Raw genomic sequence first — 22,502 nt, forward strand, 5'->3', positions numbered from 1 at the left:
GCTCTGACTACAAATGAAATTGCGTTCCGGGATGCGGCCGGTTTTCATGTGCGGTGATTGGGCCTTTCCTGTGTGCAGGCCTACAAATACAATTGTTTCTCGAAAGAAACACTCAGTTGAAAGTTAGTGCTCGTCCTGTTCTCTCGTTCTTGTCTGTGTCTTCTAGTGCTATGACCCCCTCTGATCTAAAATACAGGGTGCGGCAAAAGTCTTTCACTTCTAATAAAAATCCATAAATATGGTTGTGATGCACTGTGACAAAATCACTTTTATGTCAGCTTAATATGTTATCTTCTACATACACAAATCCAAATCTACTTTTCAAAAAGTCCACATTTACCGCGAATGCAAGCCTTGAGTCGCTTCGTGAATGCATTGATGGCAGCACGGATGTAGTCTACATCTAATTCACTCCATGCTTTTTCTAATGCCCAACAAAGAGCAGCAAAATTGCGGTGACAAGTAGAGCAGACTGCTTTTTAACACAGACTAGGCTGAATAGTCAAGTGGGGTTAGATCCGGGCTGTTTGGGGGCCATTCTGAAGTGGAAATGAAATCTGGGAAGATTTTTGTGCACCATTGTTGCACCACCTTCACCTTGTGAGCCAGGGCGGAATCCTGCTGATAAGTCCACTGATGGTTTCTAAAGTTTGATTCGGCCCAAGGCAGGACCTCCTTTTTCAGGACATCTACCAGCTAATTTATGCGCTCTTCACTTTGGCTCCTTGTTCCAAGAAACCAGCAGCGTCTTTCCATCAGAAGTTATTGCCCCAAAAACCATCAATGATTGTAGGTGAGAAACTCTTGAGGCAAACCTTCCATTGCCATTGGCTTCTTTTGTGGCTCCCTGTTAATACCCTATCGTTTGGTGGTTTAAAAGCTGCTTGATATTGAGCGCTGCCTCATCTTTTAAGGGAATACTGCATTGGTGTGCCATGCTGCCGAAAGGTTTGAGCAGGTCATTGCATCTTATGATCCTGGTCCCCTTCATGGGCTCTCTGAATCTGAGCTTTCTGAACCTTGTACTTGTACAGTTTCTCTTTCACAATTTTTTGGATAGAACACTCAGAAATTTCATTGGTCTTGGGCTATTTTTGGCCCATCATTTGATTATTCATACAATGACTCACACCCACTGTATGTCCCGGCATCAAATCAGCTGAAATAAACTATGTTGCATTTCATAGGCACAAATAATTGTATTTGATCAGTACATTTGAGCATATAGTGATGGAGCTTGCATAAGCACCCAGGTTTTTGACAGTGCAGCAGATGCTCATGCATTGAAGAACTGATCATTTCGTATGATTTTAGGCCATAAGAGTGAATAGACATTACCTTTTAATTATCTGAATTGTTTGCAGAATTTGCAACCAGCGTTTTGGCAAGTCTTTCTCGGGAGCTGACCGCCGAGGACTTGGTCTCTCTGCTGGGTGGTGATCGCCCTGGGCGGCTCAACCGACTACAGGGTGTACTGCAGCTGGCAGTGGTGCAGCACTTGACCCCAGGCGCAGTGTCAGACCTACCTCAGTTGGTAGCCCCAGCTAGGGATGCCTTGCTAGATAGATGGGCTGCCCCACTTATACAAGACATGCAGGTGGGTATTGTTGGCCTGCTTAATATTTTTGCAGTTAAAGTTTTTTAAAGATTTTCTTTTTGTCTGTGTTGGTCATGTGGGGTTGAATTTGGGTGGAATTTTTGGCTTAGTCACATTTGCCTGTTGAACAGACCTTTTTCAATGTTTGTAGGTTAGCTGCTGTGCAGTGCTCCACTGTAAGCAAAAACTCTCATCCACAGACTAGATTTCGCCCTCAGTGCAGAGCAGTCAAAAGAAAGGCATGCTGGCAACTCTCAGTGAGCCTTTTGTTTTTATGCTCATCCGGGTGAAGAGGCACCCATCATAATAAGAGTTCGAGTTGCAGCGACAGTTCAAAGATAATACAGTCGAATCTCGATAATTCAAACTCGAAGGGGCTCGGAAATTTGTTCGAATTAAAAGTAGTTCGAATTAAATAAAGGACGTATTTTTTAAGTATTCGAGCACCATAGCACGATACACGAACGGTGCGAGTCGTGAAATATCGCGGTGTGCAACCGCCCACGCCGGCCAACGCTCGGTGCCCGATAATGGCAACAAACAAAACTTCAGGGAGCGGACGGCGCCGGATGGCGACGGGCGCGCGTGTGGAGACTGTCGAAGGTGAGGGAGGAGGGCGGCAGGGAAGCGGATTTGGCCTCGTCAACTCCGCCGCTTCGGTGGCAGTGGCTTCGGTGGCAGTGGCTTCGGTGGCTCCCCTCACCCTCTCTCTCAGCTCCCTCGCAGCTCCTTCCCCTTCGACTGTCTCCGTGCGCGTCTGCCGCCATGCCGGCGCCACCGGTACAGCTGGCAGGTGCAGATTAGCCGCTCCCTGAAGTTTCGTTTTCTGTCGTTATCGTAAAGCAAGCGTTTGCCGGCGTGGGCAGTTTCGTTGGCCGGACTGGGCCTCCGCTGCTGCATTAAGGGGTCTCTGCTAAGCTTTTGCTCTATGGCGGTGTCAGAGCAATGCCGGTTGGAGGCTCCGCCGCGTTATTTAGCGCGCTGCTGAGAGCATTGTCTGTCCGTGGTAGGTTGGAATTAACCGTCGCAAATGCTTTTGTGTTCGAATTACCGAGCGTTTTCACTTATTTAAATACACATAACTTTGATGGGACCACAGCATCAATTTGAATAAACCGGCAGTTAGAATTAAGCGTGTTCGAATTAACGAGATTCGACTGTATTTCTAGTTCACTTCACACAAAAAACAGGTTGAACGCAGATCACTTCTTTGCCATAAACGAATTCGAGAGGGCTATAACAGCCCTATATCAATGCACGAATTAAACATCGCTCTAAACAGTTGCCAAATTTCAGCTCCAGGTAAGGACCAGATCAGTTACGACATGCTAAGGAAACTGTCGAAGAAGACGCTTGAGTGTTTGCTGGGCCTTTTTAACAAAATTTTTAATGCTGGCTGTTTGCCCAACAGTTGGAAAGAGGCAATCGTTATACGGATCCTCAAACAAGGCAAGGATTCCTCCATGGTTGTAAATTATCGGCCGATAGCTTTAACAAGTTGCTTATGCAAACTGTTTGAAAAAATCATGAATACACTTTTTGGAATACAATGGTATACTAGATACGCTCCAAGCCGGCTTCCGTGCAGGTAGATCAACAACCGACAACATGGTCCTCCTCGAATCGTACATACGAGACGCCTTTATCCATAATCAGTACTGCCTTTCTGTATTCTTTGATCTCGAAAAGGCATACGACACAGCATGGTGGTATGGCATAGTGCAAGATTTGACCGCCTATGGGATAAACGGAAACATGCTCCAGGTAGTACAGAGCTACCTCTCCAATCGAAAATTCCGAGTGAGGATAGCAAACAGACTTTCCCAAATCTTTGTGCAAGAAAACGGTGTTCCCCAGGGAGGTGTACTTAGTTGTATGCTGTTTATTGTGAAAATGAATTCTCTTCGAACTTCTGTACCGCCATCAATCGCCTACTCGGTCTACGTAGATGATTTGCAAGTCAGCTTTAAATCTTGCAATTTATCCATATGTGAGTGTCAAGTTCAGTGTAAATAGACTATCGAAATGGGCAAATGAGAATGGTTTCCACTTTAATACAGAAGAAGCAACATGCGTACTATTTACAAGAAAGGCCTGCACCCTGATCCATCCATTGAATTATATGGACACAAAGTGACGGTCAAAAGTGATCATAAATTTCTCGGCGTCATTTTCGATAGCAAACTTACATTTATTCCACACATCAAGAATTTAAAACTAAAATGCCTAAAATCGATGAACGTCGTAAAGATCCTTACTCATTATTCCTAGGGAACTGACACGCAATGTCTGCTATCACTCTTCAATAGTCTTGTGCGGTCCCCGATAGACTATGGCAGCATAGTACTATTTCAGTCAGCATCTAAAACAATGTTAAAGATGCTTGACCCTATATACCATTTAGGCATTCGGCTAGCTACTGGTGCTTTTCGGACTAGCCCTGTTCAAAGCCTCTATGCAGAGTCCAATCAATGGACCTTGGAGTATCGGAGGAATTTAGGAATTACATATGCCCTCAACATGTTAGCTCAGAGGGAACACCCTTGCAGAACACTAATTAATAATCGAACATCGGAACAGCTGTACGCCAATAGGCCATCACTAGCTCAGCTGTTCCCTTTCGCTATCACAACTGTTGCCGAAACTCTTGGGTTTAGTTTCTCAGACCTCCACGAAACTGAGCGTAGTGATCTCATTGCTCCCTGGTGCCTCCGCCCAGTTCTGTGTGACATGTCCTTTAAAGCGCTTGACAAGAAAAATGTGCCATGCGAGGCTATTATGCAACACTTCCTATCACTGGAAGACAAGTACAACGCAACGTCCTATTTTACGGAAGCCTCAAAGACGCACAAGGCAGTCTCATGCGCTGCACATAGTCACGGCTATAATATTTCAAGAACTCTTAATACAAGTTGCTGCATATTCACTGCGGAAGCATGTGGTATTCGACTGGCTGTGGATCATATACGACAGCGTAGGATACAAAAAGCTGTTATCTACACAGATGCGCTAAGTGTCGTAACTGCACTAGCTTCGGGAAAGGTGGGAGACAACCCTGTTTTTAATCGCCTGTTAAAATCCATTTATAACGCTTACAATTAAGAACTTTCCCTCGTGGTATGCTGGGTACCGGGGCATTGCGGCATAGCAGGAAATAAGACTGCTGATCATAGTGCTAGAGAAGCTGCTCTATGTGGTGACATTGAAGTTACTGAGGTCCCTAGTCGAGATATTAAACCTTATGCCCGTAACCGGCTATGCCAGCACTGGCAGTCCCAATGAGATAAAGAAACGGAAAACAAATTACACGCAATGAAACCCCAACTAGGCAAATTTTTCCAGCAAAAAGTCACAAGACTAACAGAAACCACACTGTGCAGGCTACGTATAGGACACGCATACGCAACACACATATACCTCTTAAGGGGGGACGCGGCTTTCGCATCGCGAAAAATGGCTAAAAAATCGATTTTTTGAAAATCACATTTTCAGTTTCTGTAACTCTTATTCTATCTGATTCCGAAATATCATCACTGAAAACCAAGTAGAAGTGCTCTAAAAAAATTGTTGTATCAGCCAAGGTGCCGAAAAATTGCGCGGAAATCGCGAAAAAACGGCGTTTTTCAAGCCACGATATCTTCGGAACGGCGCAGCCGAGCGCCGCCATCTTGGTCTCGTTGGAAAGCGCATTTCTCCGTCTTCAAATCTACCGCTTCAGCTATCTCCTCCATACAGAAACAAGCACACAAAAAGCAAATGATTGAAGGTCGTGCCGGAGCCACGGATTGGCCGCGCCCGCCACGTGACTCCAGCGCGGTTCGCCATTGGTCCGGTGCTCGCTCCGTGATGGCGTCGTCTGCTCCGCTTGTTGCGGTGTCCTCGCGAGCTCCGGACAGTTTCCGTAATTTCGACGAGTGTTAAAGCGGGCGCAACATGGACATAGCAGTAGTGTGGCCGATCCCGCTTTTTGTGGACGTCTCAGACCCGCGGCTAAGCATTCCGAGCATCGGTGACGCAGACTTCGCGACCGAGCTTCGGGCACGGAATGCTCGGACACGCGGCTAAGCCTCTCGCGCGTAGGCGTCTCCGACTCGGCGATGAAGCACATCGCGCGCGGACTTCTCGGATCCTTGCCTAGGCATTTCGTGCGTTGGCGCCTCCGACTGCTCGACTAAGCAAATCAAGCGTCGACTCCTCGAGCCCGCGGCTACGCATATCGCGCGTCGGCACATCGCTCAACAAGTGTCGACTCCTCGGACCCGCGGCTACGCACTTCGCGCGTCGGCACCGCGAGCGTCGACTCCTCGAGGCCGCGGCTAGGCATTTCGCGCGTCGGCACATCGCTCATGGAGTGTCGACACCTCGAGTGTCTATTCCTCGGACCCGCGGCTAGGCATTTCGCGCGTCGGCACCTCGGACTGCGCGATTGAGCTTACCGAGCGTTTGGACCCGCGACCAGGCATTTCGCGCATCGGCACCTCGGACTGCGCGACTAAGCTCGTCGAGCGTCTATTCCGCGGACCCGCGGCCAGGCATTTCGAACATCGGCACCTCGGATCGACCCGCGACTTAGCACATCGCGCGCCGACTCTGTTATCGTAATGCCACGATATCTAGTAATAATACCTATCATGCCACCCCTTCATAAAGAGAACCTCATCATGAGCTCTGTTCACTAGGCCACTTGGGCTGGCACAGACACCTGGCTGTAGAAGTGAGGCATGATACAAAAGTACAGGTTGGAAAGCACCTAGCAGCTGCATTGCTGCAGTGCTGCATCTATCAGTGGCTCTCCTAACCTCCATATATAGCCATTGTCAATGGAAGATGATTCAGAAGGCTGTTGAGAGCCTTAATTCAGTAACATGGTCGATTCTACCAAAAGAAAACAGTGCCTCACTGACTGCACTATAGGCTGCTATCAATGAGGCAGTCTGCAGATACAACGCTAGAACTACTGTATATTTATGCCCACGTAGTTCTGCACCTCACTTGGTTTGAAACCCAGGCACCATGCTCTTTGTAGAGCAGCAGTAAAGAATGCCATACAAACATGAAAAAGGCAGAACGAAGGCTCAGCAGACCAGAGGCCACATGTACAAGAAGCCCCACGTCACAAAACACATCAAAGATTACAACTTTGGTGCGTTTTAGAGAACTGAAGAGAAGGTGCAACTTTGAGAGCCGTTTTCTCAAAACTGTTTTTTCGCCTTTCTGCTCAGTTTCTGGAGCTGATTTCTTCGTTACCGTTTAGCCTATTTTGATTCTGTTTTTTTTGTCACGTTCCTTGGACTACAGTGCAGGTCGAGACAGTCTCGCATTTTTATCTTGACATTTTATAAATTTATGGCGTGGCAATTCGTTCACCCCGAAAATGTGCTTGGTGCGAAGGTAACTTGAAAATACAGGCGCACAACTACCCATATGTGAAAAATGTGGAGAACAACTCACTGTCCGGCGCATCCTAATTGAATGTCCAAAACTTCACCAAACAAGAGTACAGCATTTTAGAGAACTTTACACAGATAACATACCGTCTCACCTTGCATTATTTTTATCCCATGACCCTATGTTTACTGTCAAGAGTTTTTAAATACCTCCCCGACGTCCAGTTCTTAAACACTGTGTACTACAATCCAAACCACCATGCTCCATCACATACGTGAGGAGCCTGAGGTATTGAATGCGTCGAGGTCTCGCAGCTTTTTTGCATGGTAAAAGTACTTTGCCGATGGCTTCGAGGCAAATATTTATCGCTTATACTCACTGAAAACTACGAATAATCTGCATAACATATACATAGCATATAACATATAACAAGTGATCGCTCATAGTCACTGATATCTCTTTATAACCCATGCACAGTTGAAATGCCTCATATAACAGTAACACCATTGTTTAGCTAGGCCTTTTACACCTTTGTCACTACGAGATTTTTACCCCTTTGTATAGCACACTTCAACATCCTTACCATTTTTTTGTGACTTTTGTATTTATATTATAAATCATTGAATGTATCCATAGACTTGGCGCTTTTTGGCCAAAGATGCCCTTGCACCATTAAAACCCATCAATCATCAGTCTTCTTCTGGATTGTGTCGAACAAGCCGGCTTGATCTTAAATTCCAAGAAATGTCGTTTCGGGGAAACCAAAACCTTAGTACTTGGGCATCTGGGGCGCGATCTTGTACACGTTCCAAAATGGAACGGAGGCGTTCCGTTCCATTTTGGAACGCGTACAAGATCGCGCCCCTGGTCGACAAAAATGGTGCGAGGCCAGATCCACGGAAGATTGAGGCAGTCAGCTCCTTCGAAGCACCAAAGTCAGTGCGGGAGTTGTGGAGTTTCTTGGGCCTGTGCTCGTATTTTCATCGCTTCGTCCCAAGATTTGCCGACGTGGTGTACCCGCTAACATGTCTTCTCCAAAAAGCCGTCCCTTTCAACTGGACATCGGCTTGCGACGGGTTCTGCAAGCTAAAATTTTTACTTACGTTAGGGACCATATTGCGTCACTTCAATGCATCCACACCTACGGAAGTGCACGCTGATGCGAGCGGCATCGGCATTGGTGCCGTATTAGTGCAACGTCATCAAGAAGCTGAACACGTGGCTTATGCTAGTCGCTCTTTGACTAAGGTGGAACGCAATTACACTGTCACCAAACAAGAATGCTTGGCAGCTGTTTTCGCTGTACACAAATTTTGGCCCTATATCTACGGATGCTCGTTGACTATCGTTACTGTCCACCACACGTTATGCTGGTTGGTGAATCTCCGTGACCCGAGTGGATGACTGGCACATTGGACTCTTCGACTGCAGGAGTATGACTTCGTTATTTCCTACAAGTCTGGGCGTCGCCACACAGATGCGGACTGTCTCTCCCTCCTTCCTCTGACGACGACGGGAGTATGACGAAGACAGTTTTGATGACTGTTTTACTCTCATTTCTTCTACAGTCCCAGACTCGATGACTTTCAAGGCAGAACAGGAAAATGATAGGAGTTTGGAAACTCTATTTATAGCTGCATCGCGTCCTGGAGCTACCGGTCGATTTTGTGTCCGTGACGGCCTGCTTTACAAGACCAATTACAGTGTAGACCGCTTATAATGTAAGTCGCTGGAGTCGCGAATATCCGCACTATAAGCGGTACCGCACTATAACCAAAGCAACAATTTTCAAGGCCCGCACATATGCGAAACATCTGCACCGAGCCGCCACGCGTATGCGACAGTCGAGGAATGCGGCTAGAACGTTTGCATTAAATTAACAGTCGAATCTCGTGAATTCGAAATAATTCACGCGGCGGCGCCTCCGACCGGCATTGCTCCGGCACCGCCTTAGAGTAAAAGCTTAGAGAGACCCCTCAATGTCGCGCGCGAACGAAACAAAAAAAAGAAGAAAAATGCGGCAGAAATTTCACCCTCTCTCAAATGGCAAGGTCGCCGATTCTGCATTGCGCCGGAACATGCGTGTACGTGCCGATGTCTCAGCCACGCTACTGTAGCGACGTGTAGAAAATGGCAGTGAACCCTTCTTTCTCCTTTATGCTTCCTCTTTCTAGTCACGTGTTGACCTTGCACGCTGCGGCTACGGCGCAGAGTGAACCAGCCCGGTGTCCCAGGCCGGCCAACGGAACTGCCCACTCCGGCAAACGCCCGCTTCCCTATAACGGCAGAAAACGAAACTTCGGGGAGCTGGCGCCGGGACAGCTGGGGCGGCGGCGCCTGCACGGCGGTGGGCGCGCACGGTGACAGTCGAAAGTGAGGGAGCTACGAGGGAGAGCGAGGGGAGCCACCGAAGCGGCGGAGTTGCTGAGGCGAAAACCGCTTCCCTGCCGCCTTCCTCCCTCACATTCCACGGTCTCCGCGTGTGCCCTTCGCCGTGCCGTGCCGTGCCGGCGCATGCCGGCGCCGCCCGCTCCCTGAAGTTTCGTGGCCCTCGCTCGCTATGCGCGCAGTGATATTTCACGACTCGCACTCAAGATTCTGGTTTCAACCTCACTGGCTGTTCGTTCGCACCACGTGCCCTTCTCTCCACTTCGTCTCTCTTTCTTCCTCGAGCACTCCTTGGGGCGCCCGTTTGAGGGGAGCGTTAGCCGTCTCTGCTGACTTCCGTACTCCCAGGCAGCCGCACTGTAACCAGTATTTCGTTTCCCGCAACTGCACTATAAGCGGTATGTGTATACATGGAGTGCTATGGGAAAATTAACGGGAGTCTGAAAAGACCGCACTATATCCGGTCCTGCACTATAAGCGGTTACGTTATAAGTGGTCTATACTGTATTCGGCTAAAGGCGCACGCTTCCTTCTGGTGGTGCCGCAGAGTCTCCGAGCGGACATACTGAGAGCCATGCATGACGATGCGACCTCTGGCCATCTAGGATACATCAGAACTTTGAACCTGACACAGGAGCGTTTTTACTGGTCCAGAATGCGGGACACAGTCAAGCACTACGTCGCTAGTTGTGAACAATGTCAACGCTACAAGCGCCCTACGACTGCTCTGCCGGGTCTTCTCCAACCTCTGCCATCGCCTCGCCTGTCATTTGAACAAGTGGGTATCGATCTTCTGGGCCCATTTCCCCGATCATCTAACAACAACCGATGGGTGATCGTATGTGTCGACCATCTGACCCGTTACGCGGAAATGGCGGCCGTACCATCTTCAACAGCTGCGTGCGTTGCATTTTTGCTTCGATTCATTATTCTTTGGCATGCTCTCCCCCATGTCATCATTAGGGATCACGGTCGTCAGTTTATTGCCGACCTAGAGAACTGCTTCATCTCTGCAGTTCGCACTTCTGCCATTCAACGCCTAATAACCCTTAGACAAATGGGCTTGTAGAACGTACGAACAGAAATAACAGGCCATGTACATATCTTCCGATCACAGAGACTGGGATGATGAACTCCCCTTCATCACCTATGCTTATAATACTGCAAAGCATGAGACGACTGATTACAGTCTTTTTTATCTCCTTTATGCACATCCACCGCTAAGCTGCATTGACAATATACTACCGTTTGACTTTCACAGTGAGTACTCTGTTGCCAAAGAAGCCCGGCGTATTGCTCGTATTCATACTGTGGCATCGCAACACTGATCGAAAGAGCGCTATGACAGCCGACATCAGTCTTTCTCATATGCTAAAGGAGACTACGTGTGGTTGAGGACCCCGCAACGTAAACGTGGCTTATGCGAAACCCCAGTACACGAGCCCATTCGTCATTGTAGATAGCTTGAGTGACTCGACGTACGTGGTGGCACGCTTGACGTCAGGTGGTCGTCGGTCTAGCCGGACCCAGTTAGTACATGTTGCTCATCTTAAGCGGTTTCACCCTACTCTTTCCACGTGAGTTGGACTTGCCCAGCGGGCTTCGTCTGGCAACCAGGGATTGCTACGGCATAAGCCGGCAAGAAGAGGAGGAAGACGTTAGCTGGCGCAGCCTATGGACGCCATCTTTACTTCACCATCAACCTCGTCCTTTAAATAAGGCCAGTTCAACCTTAACCGTAACATTATGAAAATAAATTCCCAATTACCTTGTCGTTTGAATTAATCAAATTGCACTGTGTTTATGTTAATGTACTACTATGATACTCGGACATGGACTGGAACAACAGTGCTGGTGGCAATATCTTGCCATTTCGGCATTATTGGCCATAACGGACAAAATTGTGGGCAAACTTCGCAAGATGAAACGTTTAGGACTCGCTTTGCTGCAGCACTGCACTGCATGCAACTTCTTCCGGCCACTTGCAGAAAATGCGAAAAGACACTTTATTTTAAGGAAGAACTAGTGGCAAGCTCAATAGCCTGGCAAGGCAACAATAATTCACGATCGCCAGTCAGCCTCTAGGGTCTGCAAAGGAATATGTTTATCGGGGCCAATTACTCACGAGGGGCCCTGATCATGAGAAGGAAATTTACAGAATAAAAATTGGTTTGGAGTCCATACGGCAGGCATTACCAAATCATGACTGCGAGCTTACCACTGTAATCAAAGAAAAGTGTACAATCATTGCATTTGACAGGTGCTAACATATGTGGCAGAAACTTGGAGGTTAACAAGAAAGCTCGAGAACAAGTTATGGACTGCACAAGGAGCGATGGAACGAAAAATGTTAGGCCTAACTTTAAGGGACGGAAAGCGAGCAGTGTGGATCAGACAGCAAACAGGGATATCCAATATTCTAGTTGACAATAAGCGGAAAAAATGGAGCTGAGCAGGCCATGTAATGCGTAGGATGGACAACCGATGGACCACTAGAGTTACAGAATGGATACCAAGAGAAGGGAAGCGCAGTCGCAGACGGCAGAAAACTAGGTGAGGTGATAAAGTTATGAAATTAACAGGCGCAAGTTGGAATTGGCTAACGCAAGACGGGGGTAATTGGAGATCGTGGGAAGAGGCCTTTGTCCTGCAGTGGACATAAATATAGACTGATGATCATGATGATGACTTGCGGCAAGCTACCTGCAATGGTGTGCCACGTGACACCCTGCCGAATGGTGACTTTTCAGGACAGTCATGTGTCCACCATTGTCAACTTGGTGCTGAGGGTGCTACTAGGCCTAACCCGCTTTGCTTCAAAGTCACAGCAGATGGAGCTTCAAAAACAACCACCAACAATCACAAAATGCATCATTTTTATCACACTTTGCCTTTTAAGCATAGCAATTTGCACTAAAAGGAAGATAGACTGCTGTTTGTGGCGCCATGGCTGTGAAGCACATGATGCAATTAAGCCATATCACATGCAGTGCAACAGCAACTGAATGCAGGTTTTGAGTTGAACTTGCCTCGGATCGAAGCTCTCATTCATGCTAGAGTTTTGATCGTGTCCGTCGCTTCTCATGAAAGATAAAATTAGGACATAATTTGTTCTAACAACCATTATTTTGGGTGAAAAATTCATTTTAGCCAGTGTTATTGTCTTCGATTATGTCCTAACAACCATTATTTTGGGTGAAAAATTCATTTTAGCCAGTGTTATTGTCTTCGGTGATGCGCTCGGGCCGACCAGCACAGCGGGGAGCTGGCCGTAGTGGCAGAAATATTGCTTGAACACATCTTTTTTCGCAGACAGGTAAATCTTGCTGTTGGCAGGGCAGCCAGCGTCCATAAAATGGCCGATTGCAAGTCACCGTACCACTACAAGTCAAACCCACTTATAACGATCCCAGATATACAGTGGAATCTCGTTGATACGATCTTCACGGGAACCAGAAAATAAAATATCATCCGAAAATCGTGTCATCCAACGTGTTATTCAACCAAATTGTATTATTGGGAAAATAAAGAGAAACGTATTATCCCGAATAGTGTATTATGCTGAATCGTATCAACGAGATTCCACTGTAACAATCTAACGGTTATAGTGACCACATTTCACGGCACATGATTTTCCAACCCTGCCTATTGAAACTGCGTCCAGATAAAGCAAACATTTTCAAAAGCGCTGTACCGTTAGCGAACACTTCAAACCCGGTCATTGTAAAAGGAGGGCACACAAGAAGTTCCAAAGCACTGAAGCGCGGTACAGTTCCAACAGAAATGTTTAACAATGCATAGAAAAGCTGTCAATCAAGAGGCACTTTGCATGTATTCGTGGGCTTCTTTCACATTCGGAAAAGATTCCTATAGGTGCAGTAACGAAAGAGTTAATTACCACACAGCCATGAAGCAAGGTGCTACAACCATGGGAACGATGCATCAACATGCCAAGCACATGGCGTGCCAACAGCCACCTCACGGAAGCTATCGTAACCATAGAGTTAACGCAATGGCCTCTAAGATTGGACTGTACGGCGACTGATCGTGGTGGCCATGGGAACACCATCAACAAGCTGAGCAGGCGTGGCAACCATAGCACACAACTTTTTTTACATATCAGTGCTCTGTGGCTATTGGCGGCACACTACGACGTCATGGTAGAGTGAAATGTGGCATCCAGAGCTGCAGAAATTCAAGCCAAGGGTTATTCACATTTTGCTTGCATTTTGAAAGATAACTTGGGTTTGTCTGCATTAATTATCGTAATTCTTTTTTGCTCTTAGTTCTCTGACATGCTAAGAAAAGGTTTAGGGCAAAAATGGTGGCCTTAAAAAAGTGTTGCAGTACCCCTTTAAATGCAGAATTAATGATAATGCATGCATTCATGATTATGCAGACAACTGAGTGTATGTTCTTATATTCCCCCCCCCCCCCCTTTTTTTTAAGGCAAAAGGCAATGTGAGGCCTAACGTGGATGTGCAAGCTACCATCAATGGATTTTTGAGTGAAAGGCTGCATGCAGTTCTTCTGCACATTCTTGGGCCAAGTAAGCCTGTGTATTCCTCTTTACCGCTATTTTGTTTGTTACGCCCCTAATCGCTGTCATTGAGGATTGCCTGGTATGGGCTCCGTTAAAGGTATTCAGCCAGTAGAGCTTCATTTGAGGAATAGTATCTAAGCAGCAGCATAAGTCAATCCAAGGGCCACAAGTACAAAGCATTCTAACCATGGCTAAGTTTACTCATGGTTGAAAAGCTTCATACAAATGACAGCAAGTAGCTACTCAGTGTATAAATCTGAATGTAGCTTGAACCAGAATATAGGCTTACCCCTTGCCTTGAGGTAAAAAAAGAAGTGGCAAAAAAAGTGCCCTAAAGCTGTTTACTACTGAATGCATTCTAGTTGGTCAATTCGTTCATTCACTGTCATAAAACCGCGTAGGACAGCCGCTGGTCACTTTTAACTTTTTCCAGCATATATTCTCAGTGATAGTGCCCAATGACAGTGTCGTGCCACTTTCATTAGGCAGTGAGCATCTGAGGTCCAGGCACAGTAGTCACTGCATCACTGAGCTGGACAAACAAACAAGCCAAAGCGCTAGCACATGCAGACAGTTTAAGGAAGTGCATAAAGGCTCTTTTATTCCCACAAGCACCATTCACATGCTGTTCCTCTTACCTCTTTTCAGGCAGTGAAAATTTTGGCCAAGAATTGCTTTCTATCATCCAAGTGGCACTCAGTGACCTGGTGGCCCTGGCATCGTCTTGCTTTGAGGATGGTGCTGAGTCCCTGAATACAATCTTCCGTGCCCGGGTGGATCCCATCTTGTCGGGGCTGAGCCGGAATCTAAGCTGCAAAACCCGTGTTTTCTTTTGCGGCTGGGTGGGCGCCTTCTGGAAAAGAGTTTTTGAAGGCTTGACATTTTCCCAGGCTGCTACTGCTGCCATTGCTTCAAAATATCTTGTGCAGCGTGACAACACTCCAGCAAGGGACACTTCTGATGCCATCTCCAACCAAAATGATACCACTGCACCAAGAATGGATGTTGACCATCAGATCACAGTAAGCATCTTTCGCTTACGGGGGGCCCCTCTTCAGTCCCCATCAGAAATTTTGGTTATAAAGCTTAGACCACTTAATATGTAAGTTGCCGGAGTCGCGGATTTCCGCACTATAACGAAAACAAACAAAGCAAAACAGGTAGCCCAAGCAGCCGCAAGTATCCGTGAATTGAAGCATGTGACCAGGATGTCTGCATTCATTTAAATTTACAAATGCTGAAGTTTACTGTCCGAGGACCCGCAGTCTGTGCATCAAGCAGAGAAAATAACACAGGAAAAAAAAAAGATGGAAGAAAGTAAGTAACCAACATAATTTTTTAGACCTGCTTGATTATATTTAACTCCCTGTGGCATCACCACTAACTTCATAGAACTAATATAGAACGGCGACCAAAATTTCGCACGCTGTACGGTGCCTCGTTCGATTTCTTGGAGTGATGCGCAATGTTGAAAACACGGCAACCACAATCCAAGTTGCCATCATTCAAGTGTTGCACTTGCCACCCGTGCTCTCATTTTTGTTGTCAAGGTGGTTGCTCCATTTTCCAAGTGCCATACAGCCGCAATTTTGGTCACAGGCTACCGACACTGCAATGTTGTTTGGCCTAGCTGGCGAGGGTTTCGAGTAGCATGCCGTCTCTTGGAGCTCGCCCTTGATGTGTTCATACCTGTAGACAAGTAATTGGAGATCACGCTCATGGACTAAACAGAGAACAACGCGGGGAGTGCGTTTGGGTTTACGGGCGATCAGCTGCGGTGAAAGTCCCTAGGTATTTTTTGCTTTCTTTAAGTAGCGACAAGCTTTGAAGCACCGCCGATGAATCTCATTGGTCGGCGCTCATTTCGGCAGCCATGTTCTTCCTAACGCTGTTCCGCTGCAGTCACTCGCACGCCGCTGCGAGCTAACTTGAGGTCAGGCTTAAGACACATTATACTGTGCAGTGTTTCTGTGCGCATTTATCTTTTTGTCTTTTCCTTGTGCGAAGGATTTTCTGCGGTCGGCGCGAGCGCAGCTAGAAACACGGCAGGTGTCGCCGTAAAGACAACTTTCGCGGTCGGCCTCGACAGTGAAGTACTAAGCCGCTTTTGGGTTCGTATTTGACTGTCTGGCCCCATGCCTGAGACTTATATTTGACTCATGCGGCGCAGATGCGGCCGTTGACGGTAGGATGCAATCTACGCGGGTACGCCGCTTCAGGAGGTTAGGAAGAACATGGCTGCCAACGGAGGTAGATGTCGCTACTTAAAAAAGAGCAGAACATCTAGGGACTTTATAGGCAACTACAGCGAATGCCTATATACCAAGTTTGTATGTGCACTTACTGGTGGGAACGGTGAAAGTTTGCGCGTTGACTTAAGGGGGGACGCGGCTTTCGCATCGCGAAAAATGGCTAAAAAATAGATTTTTTGAAAATCACATTTTCAGTTTCTGTAACTCTTATTCTATCTGATTCCGAAATATCATCACTGAAAACCAAGTAGAAGTGCTCTAAAAACTTTGTTGTATCAGCCAAGGTGCCGAAAAATTGTGTGGAAATAGCGAAAGAAAGGCGTTTTTCAAGCCACGATATCTCCGGAACGGCGCAGCCAAGCGCCGCCATCTTGGTCTCGTTAGAAAGCCCATTTCTCCGTCTTCAAATCTGCCGCTTCAGCTATCTCCTCCATACAGAAACAAGCACACAAAAAGCAAATGATTGAAGGTCGTGCCGGAGCCACCGATTGGCCGCGCCCGCCACGTGACTCCAGCGCGGTTCGCCATTGGTCCGGTGCTCGCTCTGTAGCGTGGCCGATCCCGCTTTTTATGGACGTCTCAGACCCGCGGCTAAGCATTCCGAGCATCGGTGACGCGGACTTCGCGACCGAGCTTCGGGCACGGAATGCTCGGACATGCGGCTAAGCCTTTCGCGCGTAGGCGTCTCCGACTCGGCGATGAAGCACATCGCGCGCGGACTCTCGGATCCTTGCCTAATCATTTCGTGCATTGGCGCCTCCGACTGCGCGACTAAGCAAATCGAGCGTTGACTCCTCAAGCCCGCGGCTACGCATTTTGCGCGTCTGCACATTGCTCAACAAGGGTCGACTCCTCGGACCCGCGGCTACGCACTTCGCGCGTCGACACCGCAAGCGTCGACTCCTCGAGCCCGCGGTTAGGCATTTCGCGCGTCGGCACCTCGGACTGTGCGACTAAGCTAATCGAGCATCGACTCCTCGAGCCCGCGGCTTGGCATTTCGCGCGTCAGCACATCGCTCATCGAGTGTCGACTCCTCGGACCCGCGGCTAGGCACTTCGCGCATCGGCACCTCGAGCGTCGACTCCTCGAGCCCGCGACTAGGCATTTCGTGCGTCGGCACCTCGGACTGCGCGATTGAGCTCACCGAGCGTCTATTCTTTGGACCCGCGACCAGGCATTTCGCGCATCGGCACCTCAGACCCGCGACTTAGCACATCGCGCGCCGACTCCATTATCGTATTGCCACGATATCTCGTACCAATACCTATCATACCACCCCTTCATAAAGAGAACCTCAGCATGAGCTCTGTTCACTAGGCCACTTGGGCTGGCACAAACACCTGGCTGCAGAAGTGAGGCATGATACAAAAGCACAGGCTGGAAAGCACCTAGCAGCTGCATTGCTGCCTATCTATCAGTGGCTCTCCTTACATCCTTAGCTATTGTCAATGGAAGATGATCCAAAACGCTGCTGAGAGCCTTCATTCAGTAACATCGTCTATTCTACCAAAAGAAAACAATGCCTCACTGACTGTACTAGAGACTGCTATCAATGAGGCAGTCTGCAGGTACAACGCTAGAACTACTGTATATTTATGCCCACATAGTTCTGCACCTCACTTGGTTTGAAACCCAGGCACCATGCTCTTTGTAGAGCAGCAGTAAAGAATGCCATACAAACATGAAAAAGCCAGAATGAATGCGCATGAGATCAGAGGCCACATGTCCAAGAAGCCCCACATCACAAAACACATCAAAGATTACAAATTTGGTGCGTTTTAGAGAACTGAAGAGAAGGTGAAACTTTGAGAGCCGTTTTCTCAAAACTGTTTTTTCGCCTTTCTGCTCAGTTTCTGGAGCTGATTTCTTCGTTACCGTTTAGCCTATTTTGATTGTTTTTTTTGTCACATTCCTTGGACTACAGTGCAGGTCGAGACAGTCTTGCATTTTCATCTTGACTATTTATAAATTTATGGCATGGCTATTCGTTCACCCCGAAAGTGTGCTTGGTGCGAAGGTAACTTGAAAAATGACTATCTAAAAAATTTGTGTTGCGAAAAAAAAAAAAGTAAGACTGTCACGACCTTCAGCACGCATTGAGCTATGCAGTCAATACTCAACAAGCCTTCCATCATGTTTTTTAAGCTCCCCAGGCCCTCCAGAAAGTTCAAGAGAAAAATTCTGCTCAATAAAATGTTCTCAAGGTATCACTCTGAAACTTTTATGGAAGTATCAGGGAGACATTCTAAACATTTGTGCCAATTTTCATCAAAATCAATGAAGAAATCAGGAAGTTGATTTTCAAAGCCACGTCCCCTCTTAAAACCTAAAAGCTCTGAACTGAATTTGCGAGACTCAGCTTAGGGGCTGCGAAATCAAGGTCGCACGTGGGATATCTGCACTTAGCGCCAGGCGAATGCGAAACGCACCCATGGCCTCAGCCGTCACAAAATTTCAAATGGGTTTTTTCATAAAGCACAGCACGCAGCAAAATTTTCGGAACAAATTTTCTGCAAAACTTGAGTTAAAACACTACAGTATAGACCACTTATACTGTAACCGATTACAGTGAATGCTCGATGATACGAATCTCACAGGGTCACGAAAAATATTCGTATTAGCCGAAATTCGTATCATCGAAACAATTTAAACTACAGTCGAATCTCGATAATTCGAACTCGAAGGGGCCCGAAAATTTGTTCGAATTAAAAGGACGTATTTTTGAAGTATTCGTGCACCATAGCACGATGCACGAACGGTGCGAGTCGTGAAATATCGCGGCGAGCAAGCGCGGGCCACGAAACTGCCCAGGCCGGCTAACGGTCGCTTCCCGATAACGGCAGAAAACGAAGCTTCAGGGAGCGGGCGGCGCCGGCACACGGGTGCGCGCGGAGACCGTCGAAGGTGAGGGAGGAGGGCGGCAGGGAAGCGGATTTGGCCGCGTCAACTCCGCCGCTTCTGGGGCTCCCCTCGCCCTCCCTCCCTCTCAACTCCCTCGTAGCTTTCTCACCTTCGACTGGTGCTGAGCCGTGCTGCCTCAAGGGCTGCAGAAGATAGCGCCAACATTTCCCTTTCCACACGAACCACTTACTACTACTACTCCGTGCGCGCCCGCCGCCGTGCTGGCGCCAGCTTATTTTAGCCGCTCCCTGAAGTTTCGTTTTCTGCCGTTATCGGGAAGCGAGCGTGTGCGGGCGTGGGCAGTTTCGTTGGCCCGACTGCGCCTCCGCCGCTGCTTCCCTCTGCGCTGCTGCCGCAGCGTGCAAGGTCAACATGCGACTAGAAAATAGAGGAAGCATAGAGGAGAAGGGTTCACTGCCATTTTATCCGCGTGGCTGAGACGTCGGCACTAGTGTGTGCTAGAATACGGTTGTCTTGAACACACTAGTCGGCACGTACGTACACGCTTGTTCCGGCGCGATGCAGAAACGGCGACCTTGCAATTTGAGAGAGGGTGAAATTTCCGCCGCGGGTTCTTTTTTTTTTTTTTTTTTCCCCGTTACTTCGCGCGCGGCATTGAGGGGTCTCTCCTGAGCTTTTGCTCTACGGCGGTGTCGGAGCAATGCCGGTCGGAGGCGCCGCCGCGTGATTTGGTGCGCTGCTAAGAGCATTGTCGGTGCGCGGTATGTTCGAATTAAGCGTGTTCGAATTAACGAGATTCGACTGTAGCTAAATTAAAGAGTCAGAGGTGAACTCACTCAGGCACATGTACGTAAAAAGCATTTATTTCTTGAAGAAAAAGTCTCTAATGTCCTCCTATCTCGGTAGACAATCCTATCTCGGTAGACATAGCTCGCTGCGACTAGGTAAAATGGCGCAAACACAAAGAACGCGGCCCGAAGCACAGAAGCCACTCCGTCCGATGGGCGGCCGCCGAAAAGGAGGAAAAGTACAAAAGCGCCACCGCTTCAAACTCTTCGCACCCAGTCGCGGAGTCCGCGCTGTCCGGCGCCGCGTCCGCGCCTCCGCACCAAAAGAACGGGAGAAAGCGCGTGACTGCGCGCTGTTCTCTTTCGCGGCCATCGGTGGGGGTGGCGTTTATTCGTATCAACCGACGCAGGCCGGAAATCGATTCGTAACAACCGTTCTCTAGCACGTTGCAAAGTATTGGGGCTCGGCCGGGACCACAGAAAAATTCGTATCATCCGGAAATTCGTATTAGCCGTGATCGTATCATCGAGCTTTTACTGTATAGTGCAGGACCGGATATAATGCGGTCTTTTCAGACTCCCATTAATTTCCCCATAGCACTTGATGTATACGCCTATCGCTTATAGTGCAGTTGCGGGAAGCAAAATACCAGTTACAGTGCAGCTGCCTGGAAGTTCGGCAGTCAACCAAGACTGCGAATGCTTCCCTCAAGACGCAGGTATATACTCCGACGTAACGCACACGCGTCGAGCTTTGCGACGTTATGGTGGCGAACAACCGGCATCTATACTCAAACGACATGATTCAACCGACGTGTCTGGCGCCGTCGGGCACGTTCCAACGTTTCTGGCGTGTGAATAGCTCCGTTCCTATTTTTCGCCCGCCACGCCATGCCGCACTGGCCACGCATCCCAGCATTCCTCGCACGGAGCTGGTAGAATGACACAATGGCGGGTGCGTGCGAAAGCCTGTCTGCTGCTGTGGCTCTCTGCGCAGTAACAAGCATGGTGTCATGCGCGCACAAGCAAACAACACATCTCACTCGTTGACTGTGGAAACTCGCTGTCAAAATGCTGGAGTGAGGAAGCGCGACAGCAGCAGCGAGCGAATTGACCTTCATGCTGCGTCGCGCATCAACGCAAACTAAGCCACGAAAACACAGCGCATAGGACTGTGCCTCTGTCGCAGATGGCCTTCAAGATTCAGCGGGCATGAAAGGCTGCCCGGAATAGACCCCCTCCCCTCCTCACTGCCCTCCTACAGGAGCCACGAGAACACAGCGCACGGCAGACTGTACATCCGTTGCAGATGGCTTTCTAGATACAGTGGCCGCCCTGAATAGACCCCCCTCCTCGCTACCCTCCCGCCAGAGCCTTGCTCGCGACGAAACACGGCGAGCTTCCTTCCCACTTTCCTCCCTTGCGTGCGCGAGATTGAGCCACGATCGCCGGCTCACCCTCGCATGCTTTCACTTGCACATACAGCATACAGTGCGCGGCGGCGATTTTATTGCTCTTGGACTTTATACGGAACCTCAAGGCAACAGCGACAACAGAAATGGGCCTGGAGTGTCCATATAATTGCTCTCACAATAAAATCGTTGTTTTGTTATAGTGCGGATATTCGCGACTCTGGTGACTTGCGTTATAAGCGGTCTACACTGTATTTACTTTCCATACACAAACTGAAGAGCCAAAGAGCGACAACACACATGCGTTCGGAGCCAAGCATGCGCTGCCGCTGGAGCAAAGGCTTCTTTGTCGCCCAAGTGGCTTAGGCTGCCTGCCTAATTCATTTTTCGTTTGCTCTGTGTCTCCTCCTCCTCCTTCACATTCTCCCTGGTCACTCCACTCGGCCGGCACACCTCATTGAGGAGCAAACTTGCTGCCTCGCTGCCTCACTTGCCTGCGGGATTTTCTGGTAGCCTCATTATAACCGGTATTTCATCTCGCATGGCTGCACTATAAGCAGTATGCATATACGTGGAGTTCTATCAGAAGGTAAATGGGAGTCACTTAAGACTGCGTTATAGCGGTTCCTGCTCTATAAGCAGTTATGTTTAAGTGGTCTCAGCTGTACAATAGAAGTTATACAGTGCCATTTAGGGAGCACTCTGCTACAAGAATTCTTAAACATGGTTCAGTTGTAGCCGAGGTAGAAGCAAATGAAATATTCAAGGGGGCAAGCTACCCTGCTTGCAGTATAGGCCCTTTCTCCCCGCGAGCAGCGCTTCCAAGTGGCATTTCTTTCCTGACTTCTCTTTCCTGACTTTCCTGATCTTTCTATTGTTCCCACCCCCCTTTTTTTTCTGTTTTTTCTGTTTTGCTAGAGAGCGCATTTACAGAGGTAGTTCTGTGTGTTCTTCATTTCACGGCAATGCCAGAGTTGTTCACACTGCTGCTAGTTGTTTGTGCACTGCAGGTGCCATGTGTGTGACATGGAAGCACCATTATGTGCGACATCATCTCGCTGACAGGGCAAGTGGCTCCTTTGAAAAGAGTGTGCAGGCTTTTGTTTGAATTTGTAGCTGTTTTTGTGGCATACATCAGTGTGCTATTTTGCTGAAACAATCGTCACCATGTGATTCACGTACCATGCTTGTCTCAGCAATGACCAAACCTGGTGAGAGACAATTTAAGAAAGGAATTTAATATAAGCTAGGACAACAAAGAAGTAAAGGAT

The 22,502-nt window shown here is 48.2% G+C and overlaps 1 protein-coding gene across 2 annotated transcripts in view; it reads left to right on the forward strand.

The window, feature by feature from the left end:
* Positions 1 to 22,502, forward strand: part of LOC119436427 (large proline-rich protein BAG6-like) — a 214,342-nt gene that overhangs the window by 163,166 nt on the left and 28,674 nt on the right. For both annotated transcript variants that reach the window (XM_037703272.2, XM_037703275.2), the window contains 3 exons: positions 1,365 to 1,597; positions 13,823 to 13,922; positions 14,565 to 14,938. In XM_037703272.2, coding sequence (XP_037559200.1) covers positions 1,365 to 1,597; positions 13,823 to 13,922; positions 14,565 to 14,938 — 707 coding nt within the window. The remainder of the gene's footprint in view (positions 1 to 1,364; positions 1,598 to 13,822; positions 13,923 to 14,564; positions 14,939 to 22,502) is intronic.

The sequence above is a fragment of the Dermacentor silvarum genome, chromosome 1, assembly GCF_013339745.2.
Source record: "Dermacentor silvarum isolate Dsil-2018 chromosome 1, BIME_Dsil_1.4, whole genome shotgun sequence".
Taxonomy (NCBI): Eukaryota; Metazoa; Arthropoda; class Arachnida; order Ixodida; family Ixodidae; genus Dermacentor; species Dermacentor silvarum.